Raw genomic sequence first — 20,972 nt, forward strand, 5'->3', positions numbered from 1 at the left:
CCCCTTCCTCTTCCTCTATTTAGTGGGTAACGGTAACACGATTGTTTTTCTTGCGAGAAAAATGTATCTATACAGCTAAGCCTACCATCATTGCCTGAAATAACACCTCTTGGCCAAAATGGTATTCTCTAATTTGGCTATATTTACATTGGGGTGTATAAGGAACTAGGTGCTTTGATAAATGAGAAAATGTGATTTATTGTGCACATTAACCCTAAACCATTTCTATGATGATATACCTCATGAATAATAATCCAATCATGTAATGCAAGGACATAAAATGATTGGAACAATCAATTCACATTCTATTCCATTAAAATAATCCTTTGTTCTCTCTATAGGGAGAAATACTGTACATTTGAAAAATATTGGAAGAAATACATTGTCCACCAATGTATTTCTGTCCAACATAGTAGTGACCCCAACTCTCCACCCTAGTAAAGGGGCTTCTCTGAGGCAGATCAGCTTGCAGGTCGTTAACAACCTCTGTTTTTTTCATCACTGGACTGTCACCTCAGCTAACAGCTGCAGCAGAAGGGGCTCCAGAGTAAGGCTCCCACTCCAGCTGTCCTGCGGGGTTGGGTCCCCCTCTATAGATCACTACTAGCCTGGCCTGGGACACATTGCAGGGGAATATAGGGTTACAAATGGAGGGAAAATCAACCCATTGGGCAGAAATTAAGAACAGTCTTCAGTGGCGGTAATAGAGCTATGTTGAACAATAGATGTAACAGGACACAATATGTTCTGTTTTTACTTTATTTTATGCTGTGCAGGATATCTTGTTCAGCAAGACATTTCCTTTTTGATGTATTAAAGCATTCAATCTCCTCAATTATAGTATATTTAGACTTCTAAATCATGTTTATACTTTATTTATACTTCTCAGAAGGACCACATCAGAAATAATGGTAAACAATTAGAGAATGTTTAGTTTTTACTCAAGATGTTCCATTTACAAAATGGGCTCTAGAGGTACCGTCTACGCTGACAAATGTACTCTCAGTGTAGTTAAGGTCACCTTCTACATCCATCACACACTCCGCATGCATCACACTGTGTGAGTGTGTTTGTTCACCTGCAGATGCAAAAGCACTCATCCCTGTACACAGCACCTGCAGATGCAAAAGCACTCATCACTGTACACAGCAGCAATTCACCCTGCAACCACCCCTGCCAAGTGCACCAAATCTTGGCCAGTGAAAGAGGGCAAAAAGGCAGAATGTAGCACAGTCCCTTGAGGCCAAGGTACATTCTACAGAGCAGAGAAGGCAAATCTGAAGCAAATGAGAAAGGGCCTTTGAAGTGGACATAGAGCCCAGGCCCCCTCTGAAATCCCTTATTGTTCCTGTGATAGAGGCAGAAAAAGATGATTTTCTCCATCTCAAATCAATTGTATCCCTTGCCCCCTCTGTCCATCTATCCCTCTCTCTTTTGCCCTCCATCCATCCATCCATTCTCTCTCTCTCTCTCTCTCTCTCTCTCTCTCTCTCTCTCTCTCTCTCTCTCTCTCTCTCTCTCTCTCTCCACTCTCCTCTCCACACCATTAACCCACACACTGATTATTTTACCAGGTGACAGGTGCCAGTTCAGATGATCTGCACACTCTCGTTAAGTCTCCAAGTTGACTTTTCCAGAATGATTGTGGGCTGGAAAGACAAGTGTGGTTTTTGTAGACTCAAGTACAAGTGTCTCATAAACAAGTCAAGATCACTGTGACGAAGAAGGTTGTCACTCCAGTAAAAGGAGGTTCAAAAGTACAACTGGACCGATACCTCAAATCAATCAATGTATTATTCAAGAACTGACAGGTTGACAAGAGGTTGAAACTGAAGTTTCTATCTCAATACAATATTTGTGCTTTCCAGTCTCTTGGACATATTTTTGTAGAAAGAAATGGTTAATGGTGAATAAGATTAAAAAGTCATTATTGAAAATTCACTATCTTGTTAGATGAATATAATGCATTTTCTGCAAATACCAGAATGATCACCATGATGACTAATCATCACATTCACAAAACAGATGTTCTGTATTCCTCACCCTAGTTTCATATGATGAATCCACTCCCGTTGGGTTTACCGTTGGCATCGATATGAGTCAGAATCATTTATTCTACTGTCAAAATTGACTACAAAGTGTAAATAGGAGAATTTTGGTCATAAAGTCATTCTTGTACAAAAAAAGAGTTTTGTGAGACTTTTGGTCGTGACTGCATCACAACATAAATGAAGGTTGGGTATGTTTCAATCCTGCCCACAGCTGGCAGCACACAAGTAATCATCAATTCGGAGTACAGCTGCATGTGACCCAATCGTAATGCCCATGGTACATTTGGGTTCAATTTGGATATCTCTATGGGCTAGTTAGGGACCATCAGTAAATTACACAATGTACATGGGACAATATGTCAAAATTCTAATAGCTCCAAATTGAAACTCAGCCAACAATACATGAAAGACCCCCCCCCAAAAAAAAAATTTAAAAAAAAAAAAACAATACATGAAAGATAAACTGAAGTTTCTATCTCACTACAGTATTTGTGCTTTCCTGTCTCGTGGACATATTTTTGAAGAAGGAAAGAGTTAATGGTGAATAAGAATAAAAAAGTCTATCAGGAATCAAGGTAAGACCCAGATGCGGACACGTTGAATAAAAAATGGTTTAATAGTCTAAGGGACAGGCAAGAGACGGGTCAAGGCAGGCAGGGGTCAATAATCCAGAGATGGGGCAAGGGTACCGGTTGGCAGGCAGGGTCAGGCAGATTGGTCAGGTAGGCGGGTACAGAGACAGGACAGGCGAGGCGAGGGTCAAAACCAGGAGGGTGAGAAAAAAGAGAGGCTGGGGAAAAAACAGGATCTGGCAGGACAAATGCTGGTAAGCTTGACAAACAAGATGAACTGGCAACAGACAAACAGAGAACGCAGGTAGAAGTACACCGAGGATAATTGGGAAGATGTGCGACACCTGGAGGGGAGTGGAGACAATCACAAAGACATGTAAAACAGATCAGGGGTGACAAAGTCATTATTAAAAATTCACTATCTTGCTAGATGAATGTAATGCATTTCCTGCAAATAATTATCACCTTTATGACTAATCATCACATTTACAAAACACATGATATCTTTATTCCTCACTCTAGTGTCATATGATGAATCCATTTCCATTGGGCTTACTGGGGTGAGGTCAGGTGCTGATGATGTGGAGTACATGAGAGGGAGAGAGATGAGCCAACAGAGGATCAAGATGAGCTCTGAGGTGTGACTGGTTTCCGTGGCTGCCTGCACAATTCCCTATCATCAAGATCACAGAATACCATGTTTTTTTCCCATGTCACTCGCTTTGATTACACACACAAAGAAAATCTTCTATAAAGTTCCGAATAAGGGTTATTTGGCTTGTAACCATAGCGGATCCCTTTTTGATACTATATAGATACTTTTTAAAAGATTCTATAAAGCAGGGGTTCTCAAATTGGGGTCCCGGGAGGTGCTATTTTTACATTATAAAAAAAAGAATATTGTCAACAACAACAGATTAAACTAATTCATTTTGGACAAGGGTTCTGTGGAATAAGTTTAGAGGGAGTAATACATTACAATAGAATGCAATATTATTAATCTGCAATTTATGTTCTTAACCCTGGGCAACATGGGCCTGGGAGGCTCACAGGGATATTGGTATCCACATTACTGTGGCAGGTAGCCTAGCGGTTAAGCGTGTTTCGCCAGTGACCTTAAGGTTGCTGGTTTGAATCCCTGAGCTGACTAGGTGAAAAATCTGTCAATGTGCCCTTGAGCTAGGCACTTAACCCTAGTTGCTCTGGTTAAGAGCGTCTGCTGAATGTCAAACATACTCAACCAATTTTTCAACTCAATACTTCTTGTATTCCCCCCAAATTATGTATAAAAAACAACAACATAAATGCACTGTAATTTAAGCAATTTTTCTATCTGCCTCTTGGCAAAATGTTTAGAATTGCAGGAAGTTTGTAACGGCTTTCATCGGTGGAAGAAGGAGAGGACCAAAGCGCAGCGTGGTTAGTGTTCATCTTAATTTAATGATAAACAAAAAACTGAACAATTCAAATACAAAACAACAAAAATTAAAACCGAAACAGTTCTATCTGGTGCAGACACACAAAGACTGAAGACAACCACCCACAAAACACAATAGAACACAGGCTACCTAAATATGGTTCCCAATTAGAGACAATGACTAACACCTGCCTCTGATTGAGAACCATATCAGGCCAAACGAGAAACCCCACATAGAAACAGAAAACATAGAATACCCACCCAACTCACGCCCTGACCACACTAAAACAAAGAAAATACAAAAGAACTATGGTCAGAACGTGACAAAGTTAGCTTGGGCTGGTGGGAGGAGCTATAGGAGGACAGGCAAATTGTAATGGCAGAAATAGAATGAATGAAATCACAAAAATGTGGTTTCCATGTTTGATGTGTTCGATATAATTTCCTTTATTCCATTCCAGCCTTTACAATGAGCCTGTACTCATATAGCTTCTCCCACCAGCCTCCTCTGGCTTGAAAACTTCTAAATGTTCTCTCCTAATTTTTATTTAACTATGCAAGTCACTTAAGAACAAATTCTTATTTACAATGACAGTGTAGGAATAGCTGGTTAAATGCCGTGTTCATGGGCAGAGTGACAGATTTTTACTTTGTCAGCTCGGGGATTTGATCTAGCAAGCTTTCAGTTACTGGCCCAACGCCCTACTCACTAGGCTACCTGCTGCCCCCTATGCCAAGAGGAGGGCCTTAAAAGAGCAACTAATAATTTAGAAAACAGCCTATGTGACATCAATATGAATCAGAAACATTTATTCTACTGTCAAAATTTACTACAAAGTGTAAATAAAGTCAATCTCACCCAAAACTGAGTTTTGTGAGACTTTTGGTCGTGACTGCATCGCAACACAAATTAAGTTTGGGTTGTTTCAAACCTGCCCACAGCAGGCAGCACACAAGTAATCATCAATTCGGAGTGTAGCTGCATGTGACCCAATCATAATGCCCGTGATAAATTTGCGTTCATGATGGATACCCCTATGGGGCTAATTAGGGACCATCAATAAATTACACAATGTACATGGGACAAGATGTAAAAATTCCAATATCAAAAAAATTTCAATGATTTGAAAAACTCAAACCAAATGTAAATTGTAGAAATTAATTTACAAATACTGAAAGCATTCAATGAAAGAGCTAAAAGTTGTCTAACTAGAGTTAGGCTATCCAAAGTCAAACCAATGTTGCCATGGTCGCACAGCAGCTGGCTGTAGCAAATTGGCTAAATAATTTGTATAACTCAACCCACCTGCAAACACACACAAGAGTCACCCACATCAAACCACACTCTGAAACCAACTCACATTTGAATTCAGTCGTCCGAACCTTTAAAATGTTTCTTCCCAGGGCAGGGCCCAAGACTTGGTTCGTCCGGCAATGCACTGCCGAAGTCATAGTAAAACGCGAGTTGTGTTCTGATTCTGAGGGGGTCCCTGGTGGATTTGCCATCACAAAAGGGGTCCCCAGCCAGCCCCAAAGAGTTTGGTACCTTTATGGTGCTATATAGAACCCTTTCCTAAGGTTCTATAAAGAACCATTAATAATAAAGGTTCTATATAGCATCAAAAAATGGTTCCTCTATGGTTACAACCCCTTTTGGAGCTGTATAGAACCTATTTTTATGGTTCTTTATAAAACCTTTATGGAGAACGGTTCTATAAATAACCCTCAATCTCAAAAGTTCTTTGTAGATAATTTTTAAGAACCATACAGGTTTTTTTTTATATTCTCGTTAGCCATATTATATTATAAAAATTCCTTGGGCGTTATTGGGTTGATTGACAAGTGTGCAAATCAGGTGTGCAACATGTAAAACAGCTGGGATTCCTTGTGGAGAGAATTGAAAAGTACAAATTTATACCATACATGAGTCTTTCACAAGACATGGCTACTGGCCGTTAGTCATGTTTAATATATAACATTGCAACACAACATATTAGATACATTGGAATGGTTTGCTTGCACAAACATTTGGTTTGCTTGCACAAAAAAAAAGATGTGAGGAAACCACTTACCAAAATATTTGAATGAGCCACCACCCCTAAATTTGAATTATCACTAAAAGAAGAAAGAACCCTTTTCTAAACTGCAAAGAACCATTGAAGGGCTTCAACAGTTGATTGAGTCATTATGGTTCCACAAAGAACCATCGCCCTTACCAAAAAACACTTGAAGAACCCTAATTTGTAAGTGTGTACAGTTTGCAGTCACCATGGAAATCCCTAACAAAGCTATCTGTTTCACGTACTCAAAACAACCATGAAAAATAGTGAATTGAGAATTAAGAGGGAAGAGCTGCTGGGATCAAAGTCATGCTAAAGGTGCTACTCTCCTGCCAAAACTTTCAATCAATACAGGAATCTTCTCCCCTACAATGTTTGATTCTGGTGGTTGGTGTTTGTCTTGAATAAGATCCCCACTGTATGGACTTACTCACGGTAATGATGCAGCATCGGGAATGTGTATTCTTCTGACAAAGACCACCTCCATGGCCATGCAGGTCACACCTGAATAGTCATCTTATACCACAGCGGGAGGTGTTCTGTCGCTAGAGAATGCTGATGAGATGATATCAATGACTGTGTGAGTGAGAACCCTAATGTGCCTGTTCTTAAAAGAAAGTATATATTTTGTTTATATTTTCACTTTTCACTGGGTTGATTGATTTGATGGTGAATTCATTAATTAGTGATAGAGTGTGGCTGCACTTGGTCATACTCAAGCACTTTGGTGTACATTTCAATTAAAATAGTGTATCTCTTTTACACCACCAAACTTTTTATTTTTACTCTTTGGTCCCCTCTTCACCTTGCTGTTACATTCGGCACCACTGTAAAACAAATACAAAACAACAGCACTCTACAAGACAACAAAACAGCTTGTAAAGACAACACAGCTGTAGGCCTCTGGATCAAATTCGCCACAGCACCAGGTACGGCAAAGAACCTAACACAAAATGGCACATATTGTTCAATGACATTCAGTGTGGGGCAGCTGATGTAGGCTGGTGATACAGAGCTAACATGATTATCCTGAGCATTCTCCTCCTTGTTGCCGGGAGCGGGAGCTAGCACTGGCAGGTCTGGTTACACAGATTGGGAACAGAGTGTATCTCCACAGGGGTGTCAGACTCGCCAGAGCCAAAAGCGAAGATGACATGCAAGAGCTGAGGACAATGTCAAGGTCCTTTTTCCTCACCCCCCTCCAAGTTCAGATACTGTAAGGTTATTTCTGAAGTTTGTGCTGAAGGTTTTGGGCTCCAAAGATCTTAATTATAGGTCATAGTGTACAAAAAGTGACCTTGACCTCTCGTTGTTCTGACTTTTAAGGATTATTATCAAAGTTAATCATGTATGCCATTAGCTGAAGCTGTATGATCCTTGTTCCCATGAAAGTGTGTGTATCGGGACTGAAATTCACCTCAGGGTATCACACATTTCTCTCATCTCAGTTGTGGCAAACATTTCACTAATGTGTGAGACACAGTGGGTAGGTTGAGTTTAATCTGAATGGTAACCAACATTATGCCTTCTTGAGGATACTAAGTTCTTTCTGGTTATAGTGGCTAATTTTCCTGTAGCTTATTCAACCAAAATCTGAATTCATCCAGGTCAAGACAAGTTGAAAATCATGTTAAATGTCTGAGTGAGTTAAGCAACTAAATATTCATGCCACAGTAGGACATTTCAAGGATTGTGATTGGGGATGAATTAAAGTAAATTACAATCAGTAGTTATTTAATGCCCATAATCATTAGTTAGGTTATGTTTTATTCATATGACTAGTCATCAGAAGTACTCTGTTAATAGGCACCATTATTCCAGAACATGAGGCATAGGATACATTCAAAGATCAAAATGAATCCACATTGTCAGAAGGTGATTTTCAGCTCGTGGAGCATTCTCTCTATACGGAAGCTCTGACAATACTGCTTATCGTTAATGGAGGTGAGTTCAGACACAGGTGCAGGATTGTGGCAAGAGCAATGGGCTAAACAGGTCTAATCTAGAGGTTGCAATTGAGTTTAAATCAGAGTCCATGACACATTTGTAATGATCATTGCCTGGTCTAGCTGAGGGGGCCTTTTGAATCATTGAGCCATTGTCTGATCTGCACTTTAACCTTTATTTACAAGGACGACCAAGCACATCAATAAACAACACATCAATAAACAACAATTACACTACATATCTATATACACATGAATTACACAATACATGAAAGCAAACACAAAATCAAAACACATTCATTTGAAACAAACATTCTTCAGTAAAAAGGCCCTCTAACATCCGCCTGAATTGCTCTAAAGGCACCAAATACATAAACTTGATGGACTTTTGGAGATCATTCCACATGAGACGCACAAAAAAACTAAAAGCAGATTTACTTAACTCGGTGAAGATTGAAGGGAACTCCAGGGTTAGCCGTCCCTAAGTCTGGTAACTTATACGTCTGAAGGTTAGCAATGAGGTAAGTTATGGTGGAAGTTCATGCAAGAGGCTTTATAGACAAAAATAGCGTAATGCATTGATCTACAAGACTTCCAGGAGGGCCAGCCTACTTTCTGATAGAAAATGCAATGATGTGTACTGAACCTATCACCCATAATAAAGTGCAATGTGCTATGATAAGGCCAATTGATGAAAGCCTCTGAATAAGTAATGAGTGATACACAGTGTCGAATGCTTTAGACAGGTCAATAAAAAGGGCAGCACAGTGTTTCTTCTTATCCTGTCTCTTCTTCTTATTCTTCTTGTGTGTGCGGGTGGGTGGAAAGGGGGTTTCTGGGGGGTTTGGGGGAGGAGTGACTGGTGACTGGTGCCAGTCTTCACATTGCTCAGTTACAATGACATGGCTTGTGCTGAAGAGGACTCTAACATCTACGCTGACCCCTTATAACAGCCGTTGCCATGGTGACCCAACATAATTAACAAATGAAACACCTTGGAGTTCCTCAGCTCAGACACATCAAGGTCTGGTTGGTCAGGTGGAGAAAGGGGTGGACTGTAGGCTGAATCCCAGACACAATACTGGGTAGGGTAGAGGACAGGGGTGGAGCCAAAGTGGGACCCAGGTGGCCACTTGGAGCCAAATATAGTGTGTTAAAATGGGATCAGGGCACCTCTTAATCATCATTAGAAGGCTAGACTCTTTACAATAATTTCTCTGTTATCATATTATACCATTTCCCAGTTCTGGCTCTTGTCATTTTTCCATTTACATTATAGTGAGGGTAGCAGTTGTAGCTTATTGAAATTCAGCTCGTGATGGTTTGGTGAAGAGTCGGAATATGTTTTTTTGATGCTGTGAAAAATTCAACCACATACTGTAGGTTCCCTATCAAAAACTTCTTTGAATAGTCATTTCTTATATAAACTATGGGCAACCCTTGCATTTTAAAATGTTAGTATTAATAATTTATCCCTCCCTCATAATAAAGCTGTTACTTAATTAAAGATGAACCGTTTGTTGTAGGTTATGTACATGTGTTGTGTTAAATTGTTTCTGTGACATTTTCAGTTGTGAACAAGGGTGTGATTGTAAAAGCTGTATGCTTCAGGTTAGCCTCGAGACTTCGTTGACAGACCATTGATAAGGTCCCTATCCCCACACCCAGCCCAGGACAAGGGCAGCCAATTCAGTAGATTTCACCTCCGAGCATGGCCTATGAGCATCGACCGAGGAAAGCAATTATAGCTCAGCTGTTCTTGTAAAGCGGACTTTCACAGGCAGAGAACCCCCAACCCTCAAAATTGTCAGATTGACAGAAAATATGAATGCTATTCTTTCATTTGTTCAGTTACCAACTGAAGGCTTGCTCTATTTAGGCTATGAAGATATAATTTAGCCTGAATAGACTATAGGCAATGTTGTTCTGTGTGTCCTTGGCTGTATGGGAAAAGATACTTATCATCGCAACAATAAGTTGAGTGTGCTATTACCCCATTCTATTATGTCTATGAAACCAATTGTTTCATTAGAATCATTGGCATTAATATATTGACCAATCTATGAATGTCAACTATCTTTCCTATTTGATACATTGAAATGGTTTATATCAAGCATCAACCTAGGATACCGACAGTGCACTTCCACCAGCAGAGTCTTTAACAGCCTTCCTGTTCTCAGAACATCTTAAACATTAAACATGGACAACTCTTTCAGGGTGAGACAGTGGAGGCATCCAATTGTGCTATTAGTGAGGACAAGTGTTGAATGCTCCGAAGGCCTATATGAGGAGTGTTTAGTAGGGGTCCTAATTGGCAGGAGAAGGGTGTCTGATGCCATTTTTCCACATTGGGCTTGAAGGAGAGCAGCAGCTGTGATAAGATGGGCAAGAACAACAAACAGGCGAGGAGTGAGAGAGTGAGAGTTAGAGAGATTGCAGCTGTCTTAAAAATGTCTGGGAAATAACAAAAGACTAACTGTGGACATTAGGTTACCTATCTGTTAACCTGGAGGCTCATCCATGGAATACCATGATGTCACTTAAAGAGCAAGAGGGCTTGATGTATGGTTTAAGTCATTTGAAGAGGGCAACACCCTATTCTGGACTCCAAATGGAGGCATTTTGTTGACTGGCTCGTGTTAGTCTGTACACTACCACATATTTTTAGAAAGTCGAGTAGCATGAGTGGGGAAATAGTAGTATAGTGGGGAAAACACAGAAGCGGGTGCAAAACAGCTCTCTCTTCTAAGACAACATCACACACGCACAGCTGGGATGAAGGAACATGACTGATTATGCTTTTCAACCCTCCAAAAGAAGCCATATATTCAGGTTGTGCGATGATTTGATAACGGCCACGGTTGGCTGCGGTTCCAGAGTAGACAGGATGGGGGTGGACATGGGTGTTAAGCAGTCAAATTTGTGATTTTTTTTTGCCACTTCCATTATGACTGTCCTCATGGCAAGCTTGCTGGTGAGATCAATCACAAATAACATACATTGGTGCTGAGGGATTTATTGACTCATAATGAGATACAAGACGTCTATTAGAAATAGCATGTTAGTCTCTCACAACATGGACTAGGATCTGCCCAAGATACATTTTCTCATTCTAGAGTCATTAGTGAATTGTTGAGTGAGATTACTTGGGATATCCTACAGTACAGTGGTGTTAATGGTGTTACTACTTGAATGGTGTTGCCTCAGGTGAGTGGGTGGGTAAGTAAATACATTAAATATATCAAATTACTTGGCCTGTATTGTCTCTTAAAGCACAGAATGACAGGGGGTGACATGAGTGTGCAATATCTCACAGTTTTGCGGTTGGCCACTGTCTAGCAAGGAAACACCAGAACATGGGAAACTATTGAAATATACATGTGAAAAGAAACTGTAATGGCACTAAATATGTATAAATATGTTTCCACTGTCCATGCAAAAACAGGATAATATGGACATGACAGCATGGTAAAAAAATATATATGATTAAGAGTATAAGGTCACTATGATTGGTGATAAACGAACTACTGTTACAATTTAATTATTAGTTAGAATATAATATTTGTATTTATCATTATTTTATTCTTTGTCGTTCTTATTTCTTTCACAGGCATCAAAGTTGAAGCAGTCACCATCACAAGATCTGAGTTCGATTATTTTGTCTAGATAGGCTTCTCAAAATTGAATCTTCCTGTCTGGTTGGTCGTGTTTACATGGATGGCTAAAATGACAGCGTCTTTAGATTGGAGCCTGCAAACATTTTTATTGATTGTGTCAACCAGGATTTATGTCAATCCAATTATCCCATTGGTAGCAATTGGTTAGCGTGTTATATACGCTATGTAAGGTGAGATCCGTTTTCTATTTTAGCTGCTATAGCTAGATAGCATAATTTGCTAACTAGCTAGCTGATAGTGGGTGGGGTTTCCATTAGCATTAGAAGTAGCATACCAGAGATGTTTTTTCTTCAATGTGTCATTTTTCAAATTTCTGTTGTTCTCAGTTCATGTTATGTCATTGGTAATCAGGAATTATAGCTTTAACTAGCCACTTAATAATGTTGCACAGCTTGAAAGTTAGCTAACTATGCTGCTTAGCCTAACTGATAGCATGCTAGCTAACTGGTGTGTAAGCAAGTTTTTAACGTAAATGTAGTTCAATGGCAAACTTTAACACGTTCTTGTATTCTGTAGGGAACACTAATATGGATGTAGTGAACTTTGCTTCCTGTGCCATTGGGAAATGCCTGGATACTTTTTGCCTTCTACTGGACTTGGTCATCTGGTTTGTGAATTGGCTAGGCCGACTTTTCTCCAACATGAGTTCATCAATGCACGACCTGCAAGTGGTCCCGAGTGGCTCCATCTTACTAGAATACTGGAACTGTGCACTGTTCTCTTTCCTCACTGTAACAGAGGTGGTCACAAGCACAGCACACGGAGCTTTCAATCTACTGGAGGGATGGCTTCAGACCTTAGGAGGGGTGTTCGAGAGTTTCAAAATGGTGGGCCACCTCTCTTCTCATGTTGCATGGCGCACCAAGGAGCTGCTACACCGCGGACTCCTGTCTGGACATACTGTGCTTAAACAGACTTGTGACGGTTTTAGCATCGCGTTCAGCCTCGTTCTCTACTTTGTCAACACTATCGTCAACATTCTCCTCATTGGTACCCAGAACTGCTTCTCTGCAATGGTAGGGGCCTGGGAGGCAGTGTCAGGCCCCCTGCATAAAGCCTTGGAGCTGGCCCTCACACTCCTCACCTTCCTATACAGCTGCCTGGTGGGCACCTCTGTACTGCTTTGGACACCCTGCCAACTAGCTCTTGAGTTTCTGGGCTCCCTCGGTCATGTCTTTATCACAGTATTCATGCTCAACATCTATGGCTTGCTCTTAACAGCGGTCATTGTTGCTTTGACCTTGCTATATCTCAACCCAGAGTTGCCTCGTCATGTGGCCCAGCAATGTCTTCACTTTGTCAACACAATCCCAGGAATGCTAAGTCTACAGAGAACCATCTATAGACTTTACCTGCTGGCCATGGAGCAAGCTCAAGCTCTTCAGGACAATGCTGCTGGACCACAGGCTATGGGGCAGGTGGCCCAAGCAAGACAGCCAAGGGGCAGAACAGTACAGCCGTCTGTGGACCAAGGTGGAGTGGGGCACCTAGTTCTGGATCCAAGGGCCCCAGGTATTCCTACTGACCATACAGGTACCCTTCTTCCCCCAGAACAGACTGGAAGAGAACAAGTGGAGTTATACTCAACACTTCAACACCTCGACACTAGGTGGGATGACATCAACCTTGACCCAGACCAATACCACCACCAGTCTACAACAAGGACTCCAGTGAAGCAGCAGCCTGCCTCTGGTCAAGGCAGCCAGGCCTCTCCAGTTGACACTGGCCTCCTCAGCCTATTGAAGGAGCATGAGGAGAGGAAGAAGTGTGTAATCTGTCAGGACAGGGTCAAGAACGTGTTGCTGCTGCCCTGCCGCCACCTGTGCCTGTGTCGCCACTGCTCGGCCATCTTGCTACAGCAGCCCCCCCAGCAGCACAGCTGTCCCCTCTGCCGACAGGCCATCACACAAACCATGGACGTCTTTCTCTGAGGGACCTGGTAGTGCACTTTGGGGTACCATTTCACACATGCCCCCAGAGTTAAAGAGCGGGACACTGATAAATACATAGAAAGAAATGCAGCCAGTCTGAAAACAACTCCAGTTAGCATAATGGGGATGGCTTCAGCTTGACTTCCAATGGGCTTTAAAAGAGCTTCTGCCATATTACTTATTTCTTTTGTACATTTTAGATCTACGAACACTGAAGGGGAAGACTTTAAACTCAGGATAATGAGTAATGATAGACCTCCACAATGTATAGCTGTGCTGATAAAACACAACTCTTGTCCACTGTCATGTAAAAAATGGTACTGTATGTATGGTGCCTATTTAGTGGGGTGGAACATTCAGATAGACATGAATTTTATAGAATAGCATTGACTGTAGAGTTTTGTTGTCTCTGTGCAGTACATTGCTATCAATGCTCTAACCCAAATAAGCCCATAGGGTTTCTGATGCTCACACTTTGCTTCCACCAGTTCAATTAATTCATATTGCAGCTTGCATTTTAGGCGTTTGGTCCTTTAGGTCTAGTTTATATAATGTGGACATATCCTTGATGGTTTTCCACAGTTGCACTAACTATATTGCACTGGCTACGAAGCTGCTGTGCTGGCTTGTACAGTGAACAAAATATTACGTTTGTAATTGAATAGACTTTGAATACTTCCAGTTCCATCTTTCAGGCACATACTGTAGGAGCGCTGCACCTGTACTGTCATATTTTATATAGATAACTTATAAATGACTTATAGGCCTATAACAATGTATAAATTGTGAAGATAAGGAATAATCCCATTTGTTTGAGAACTAATAAATTCAGAGCAAACTAGACTAACACTGCTCTAATATATTTAAAGGAACTGTTTATCATCCATACTGTATATGTAGACTGGCAAAATGTTACACTACCTTAAGTTTGTGTTATGATTTGATGCACAAGGTCATGCATTTTTCTATGTTTTGTACTTATAAATGTTTTTTTAAGTTATTCAGATACATGTGTTGTCTATTCATTACCCTTGTCAATGTTTTTGTATCATCAAATAAACATGCAACAGGCTATGCCTTGTAGGCTATAGTTCCATATTTTTTCATGTGTATATGCCAGTGTGTATTTATTCATCAAAGCTGAAATCTACGGAAGTCCAGAGAGGACATATTCATAAAAAAATACAATTCCCTCGTTATGTGGAGATCACGACTTATCTCATGATCACTACATACGAAAACAACTTTTGTTATGTTAGGCTTCTTGCAGACAGTCTACAAGGCAGCATCCTGATTTATCATTCTCTGAGGCTGCTATTGAATCTGATCAGCATGCCAGGAATAGATCACGCCCACTCTTGATCATATACATAATGGACTGATTGCTAATCCGCCTGCAATGAGCTTTACCTATGAAGCAGCCTAGAAGGCAGCATTTTGATTTACCATTTTCTGTTGAATCTGATCAAGCTCTGAGGCTGCTATTGAATCTGATCAGCCTGTCGGGAATGTAGCTCACCCACTCTGTAAATGTAAATATTATCCATAAAACATGAAGTGTCCCTTACAAGTATACACATATCAGTTATGCATGCTAACAATTAGCATAGATAACTGGCTAGCTAGCTAACAAGGCTAACTAGCTAGCTAGTTCGCGCACAAGACTAGCCAAGTTAGCTGTGTTGTTGCGTGCTGTGGTCTTGGGGGTGGCACACAACCTGGGAGACCGTGCTGCCTGTCAGGTATCGTTCAGGTCTTAAATGTCTCTTAGCTCAAAGGTAAGGGACAATTAACTTGCTAACATTCTAACTTATAAACTGATAATGAGCTCCAAACACAAATGAAAGCATGGTTAGCATGAAATGTACCATCCCTTAGTGTAGCAAACAATAAAAATGTATGCATTGATCCACCATGGGCGCTGCCGCCTCAGCCATACTGTCAATCTATCATCAATACCTCCACTCCTATTTATAGTTTCTTGGGATCTCAACAAAACAACTTTTATGTCGTGATCATGAGAAAATTGTTGTGATCTAGACAAAAAAAACGTTTATGTCGTGATCATGAGAAAATGATTTTGATATCGACAAAACTATTGTTATGTTGTGATCATGAGATAAATAAATTGTCAACTCAACATAACGAGGGAATATTTTTTTTATTCATATGTCCTCTCTGGACTTCTGTAGAGATCTATATTTTAACCATCGATACAATTTGTGGAGGGTTGCGAATACATTAGTAACACTTCACCATACCTTTATTTGTCACATACTGGGGACTAAGCAAAACTGAAATGTTAACACCACTGCAGATGGTGTGTGTACGCCATAGGGCATGGTGGTAGACCATTCATATGCGTTTTATTCATTGACATAAATCTGGATGATGGATGTCTCGCACACAGTGACCCCCAGATATTTTTGGCCAAGGAAATAAATATGCAAACAATGCAGTTTTAAGTGTTTCGCTGTTTTGGTAATCATATTCACTGTATGAGCTCTGATTTGTCATTGTGTCATTTGTTGATGATTCTTTTAGGAGGAAGGAGAGTCGGTCAAGGAGCGATTCGGACGAAGTGTTAAATTGTATGACAGTTGACAGTTTATTCAGAGTAAAGATATCTGGTACAGCGTGCACAGTCTCGTTCCTTTAGCTCAGAGGGAACTAGCAGAGCAGAGCCCCTAAAACAGTTTGCATAGACATTTTATACAGCACAGAAAGTAGGTTGAGTCTGGAAGTTCTGGTCCTCTGGTTGGTTCTGGACATGTTGTTGTCTTCTCAGATTGGTCCTGATGAGCTGGGCGTCATCCTTCTGAGTCTTGTAGCAGAAGTTCTTTGTTACCAAATGGTCAGCTAAACAGGAGATTTGGTGTGTGCGTTTGTGTGTTCCTGTTTTCAAAGTCTGGTGTGTCAGTGTGGCTCATGTTGTCACAAGATATGTTGTCAGTGGTCAGCAGGGGCACTTCCTGATATTCTCAGTGAGTGGAAACATTGGGTCATTTTCTGTAAGTTGTGTTGTGTCAGCTATCTGCTCTTCTGCAAGTGTGTGTAATAAGCCTCTTGTGAAAATAGGGAAGTCCCATGTGTTATAACAGCTTCATCATAGTAATATGGTTATTACATTGCCAGGCGCATGTTTAAGCTAGGAATTCCTACAAATTAATAAACTGTAGCATGGAGGAATTCTTACACATTTTAATGGTACTGTGAGACTGGTGTGGGCTACAATGATCTTTCACCTGCTCCCCTGTCTACTATTCAATGTATGAAGAACAGTAGTTTAATACACAGCAGTTCCTTGGTTGAAAGTGCTTGAATCCAGGTTACACTGCAGTGCATTCTATCTGAGAAAAGTTTGTATTGGCTTTACACTTTATCCATCAACTAGTATGAAGCATTAAAACGTTCATAATTGATTGAATGCCACCCACACTCAGTCATTACTACCCCGTATTATCATTTAAACACCATTGGGGAATTGAATTCAGGCCTTACGTTTTTCTCTTTCAGCACAAGAGAAAGGACATGAGGGAACAGCAGGGGGGTAAACTTCCCCTTCCTTAGTGGGACGTCTTGCTCTTGAGGCTGGGGAGTGGCCCTGTTCTGCCCTACCTCTCTCTGGAACAGCCGTTATTCCCCTCCTGACCTGGCACTGGGCCAGCAGGGCTGCCATTACGGGGCCTTAGTTGGTTCTGGGGGGATAATTGGCCAGCAGGAGTCGTCTCTGGACCCTCCAGGCTGAGTGACAACTAGGAGAAAGAGAGCCGCGACTCCCCGCGTCCGCTGTGACAGCTGCCTCACCCAGCCACTCATGCCTCGCCCATTGTCTGAGGTGTCCTAATAGCTGCCTATGTAGAATAAAGAAAAAACATGCACGTCTTTTCATAATGAGGCATATTTTTGGAGGGTTTTGTCGTGAGGTGCAAATTGCACATTCTCATTGAAAGGTTTTGGTGCCCCATCAGTTCATGCTGACCTCAAAATTGCCAACAGACTATTTGCTTCACCATAATTTCCTATCGCCTCAATGTACACACTGGATACCTTTAAGGACACATTAAGGATACCTTTTCTTTCCATGACAGACTGACCAGGTGAAGCCATGATCTCTTATTGATGTCACTTGTTAAATCCACTTCAATCAGTGTAGATGAAGGGGAGACAGGTTAAAGAAGGATTTTTAAGCCTTGAGACAATTGAGACATGGATTGTGTGTGTGTGCCATTCAGGGGGTGAATGGGCAAGAGAAAAGATTTAAGTGCCTTTGAACAGGGTATGGTAGTAAGTGCCAGGCGCACCGGTTTGTGTCAAGAACTGCAACGCTGCTGGGTTTTTCACAGTTTCCCATGTGTATCAAGAATGGTCCGCCACCCAAAGAACATACAGCCAAATTGACACAACTGAGGGAAGCTTTGGAGTCAACATGGGCCAGCATCCCTTTGCAACTTCATATTAGGGTGGTGTCCTTTGTGTTTTGTACACTCAGTGTATATTCAAATTAGACCTCTTCAGAGACTGTATTCTATGTCCATCTCTAGCTGTCCATTGCCTGTACGTAAAGTCAAGTGTTGGGAGTTTTGGTAACCATGGAGCTCCATATAGACAGAGAGAAGCTCGGGGGGGGGGGGTCCTCCTCCACTCCCAGACTGCGGGCCAGGCAGAGCGGGTGGGTGCGTAGGAGGGCTTTTGTCTTCTCCTCTCCCTAACTCTAGTGGGCTGCCAGCCAGGATAATTCAATCTGTCACCAGCTGTCTGCTAGGCTGGACCAGGGCCAGTCCCTCCCCCTCACTGCCCACCACTCTCTGACTGGGTCAAGTCACACCCCAAAGGCCAAGGGATGAGCCTCTGTCTGCTGGGAAGCCCTGTTCCAGGTTATCCACAATTAAATGGTGGAAAATAAGCCTACTTACAAAGTAGCAAACCATCCCTAACTATAGTATCTGTTTACAGGCACGATGCATCATGAAGTATTGGTGCTAACTATTTATTGAAACTACTGTATGTTGTAATTTAGGCAGTATGTTGCCATTTTTAATTGCTCCAAAAAACAAATATAATGAGAATGTTTATTTATCAAGGTTCAGATCCTAGATAAATATTTTTCTATAATCACGCTTGATACTTTGTGTTAAGTTTTTTTTTTCTTCTCAAAGGTCTGAAATGTTTCCTTATATTTTGCCCAACAATTACAAGCTTGAAATTGGGGTTTCACAGTTATTTGGGAACAGAAGTATGTTTTAATTGATTTTACACTAAGGAAAATTTAGATTTTTTTGCCCCCGCCCCAGAAGACAGAAAATCCCTTTGAGGCAAAAGCCTAAAAAGTGATGGTATTGTTAGCTTTCCAGAATCCCTGAGCTGCTGCTAAGAAATGACTAGAGTCTGCTTGTATTTGTGCCAGTCTTTTCTTTCAACCGAGACCTTTGAGAAATATCCCCAAGCTGTGAGCTGGACATCTAAATGGTAGGCAGAAACCACCTTGTCTCTATTGTCCTAGCAGTAAACATAGATCAGAGTATAACATCAGTGTAATTACAAGCTCAGGCTCAATAACTGGCCAGTAAAAACAAATAGAAAAGCTATGGGAACAGTGGTGTCTGGGGTATATGAAGGCGAAGGTTAACCAGTAGCCTTGTTCCATTAGGAGGCTAGGGAAAGGAGCAGCAGCAGGAGAGCAATGGCCTTTCAGCACCCTGGAGAGCAGGCCAGTGCCACCCCAATCCAATGACACAGTCTGTCCTCAAAGGGCAGCCACGGAGGAACAAAGGCTTGGAGACCGTTGGGAGGGGATACACAGGAAAATAAATGTAATTGAACATACTGGATTGGGGAAATGTGTTTTGTGGCCAACAGAAATTGAACTGCCCAATACAGTTCTGTAATTGTAGGCATATGACAAGGAAAACTATGGTGGAATCAATGAATTCTATATCAAAATACACGACATGACCAAAAGTATGTGGACATCTGCTCGTCGAACATCTCCTTCCAGAATCATGGGCATTAACATGGAGTTGGTCCCATCTATGCTGCTATAAAAGCCTCCACTCGTCTGTGAAGGCTTTCCACTAGATGTTGGAACATTGCTGCAGGGACTTGCTTCCATTCAGCCACAAGAGCATTACGGAGGTCGGGCACTGATGTTGGGTGATTAGGGGTTCGATGGGGTTGAGGTTAGGGCTCTGTGCAGGCCAGTCAAGGTCTTCCACACCGATCTGGCCAAACCATTTCTGTATGGACCTCGCTTTGTGCATGGGAGCATTGTCATGCTGAAACAGGAAAGGGCCTTCCCCAAACTGTTGCCGCAAAGTTGGAAGCACAGAATGGTCTAGAATGTTATTGTATGCTGTAGCATTAAGATTTCCCTTCACTGGATCTAAGGGGCTTAGCCCGAACCAACAGGCCCAGACCATTATTCCTCCTCCACCAAACTTTACAGTTGGCACTATGCAATCGGGCAGGTAGCGTTCTCCTGGCATCTACCAAACCCAGATTCGTCCATCGGACTGCCAGATGGTGAAGCGTGATTCATCACTCCAGAGAACATGTTTCCACTGCTCCAGAGTCCAATGGCAGCAAGCTTTATACCACTCCAGCTGACGCTTGGCATTGCGCATGGTGATCTTAGGCTTGCTCAGACATGAAAACCCATTTCATGAAGCTCCCGACGAAAAGTTATTGTGCTGACGTTGCTTCCAGGTGCAGTTTGGAACTTGGTAGTGAGTGTTGCAACCGAGGACAGACAATTTTTACGCGCTACGCGCTTTAGCGGTCCCGTTCTGTGAGCTTGTGTGGCCTACCACTTCGCGGCTAAGCCATTGTTGCTCCTAGACGTTTCCACTTTACAATGACAGCACTTACAGTTGACCAGGGCACCTCTAACTGGGCAGAAATTTGACAAACTGACTTGTTGGAAAGGTGGCATCCTATGACAGTGCCAAGTTGAAAGTCACTGAGCTCTTCAGTAAGGCCCTCTACTGCCAATCTATGGAGATCGCATGAATGTGTGCTCGATTTTATACACCTGTCAGCAAAGGGTATGGCTGAAATAGACAAATCCACTAATTTGAAGGGGTGTCCACATACTCTTGTATCTATAGTGTTTGTGGCTAGACTTTTATTCATTTTATTTAAGAAATGTTTGTTTCAACTCCACCAAAAATGGCACATAGCTGGTGAAAGAAGGCTACGCTTGGCTACTTCAGAATGCTGTTTGACTGTCTGGAAGAAACTTAAAGCACCTAAGGTGAATAACAAGCATAGTTTCTGCTGCCTGCATTTTCTGGTTGCTATAGGAACGTGAGTGTAGTTG

At 41.6% G+C, this 20,972-nt stretch overlaps 1 protein-coding gene across 1 annotated transcript; it reads left to right on the plus strand.

The window, feature by feature from the left end:
• The first annotated feature begins 11,695 nt into the window (after positions 1-11,695).
• Positions 11,696-14,755, plus strand: LOC129818563 (E3 ubiquitin-protein ligase RNF26-like). Its single transcript, XM_055874602.1, has 2 exons — positions 11,696-11,893; positions 12,240-14,755. The coding sequence occupies exon 2, from the start codon at positions 12,251-12,253 to the stop codon at positions 13,652-13,654; it is 1,404 nt and encodes a 467-aa protein (XP_055730577.1). The 5' UTR covers positions 11,696-11,893; positions 12,240-12,250; the 3' UTR covers positions 13,655-14,755.
• The last annotated feature ends 6,217 nt before the right edge of the window (positions 14,756-20,972 follow it).

Source organism: Salvelinus fontinalis, chromosome 2 (genome assembly GCF_029448725.1).
Source record: "Salvelinus fontinalis isolate EN_2023a chromosome 2, ASM2944872v1, whole genome shotgun sequence".
Classification (NCBI taxonomy): Eukaryota; Metazoa; Chordata; class Actinopteri; order Salmoniformes; family Salmonidae; genus Salvelinus; species Salvelinus fontinalis.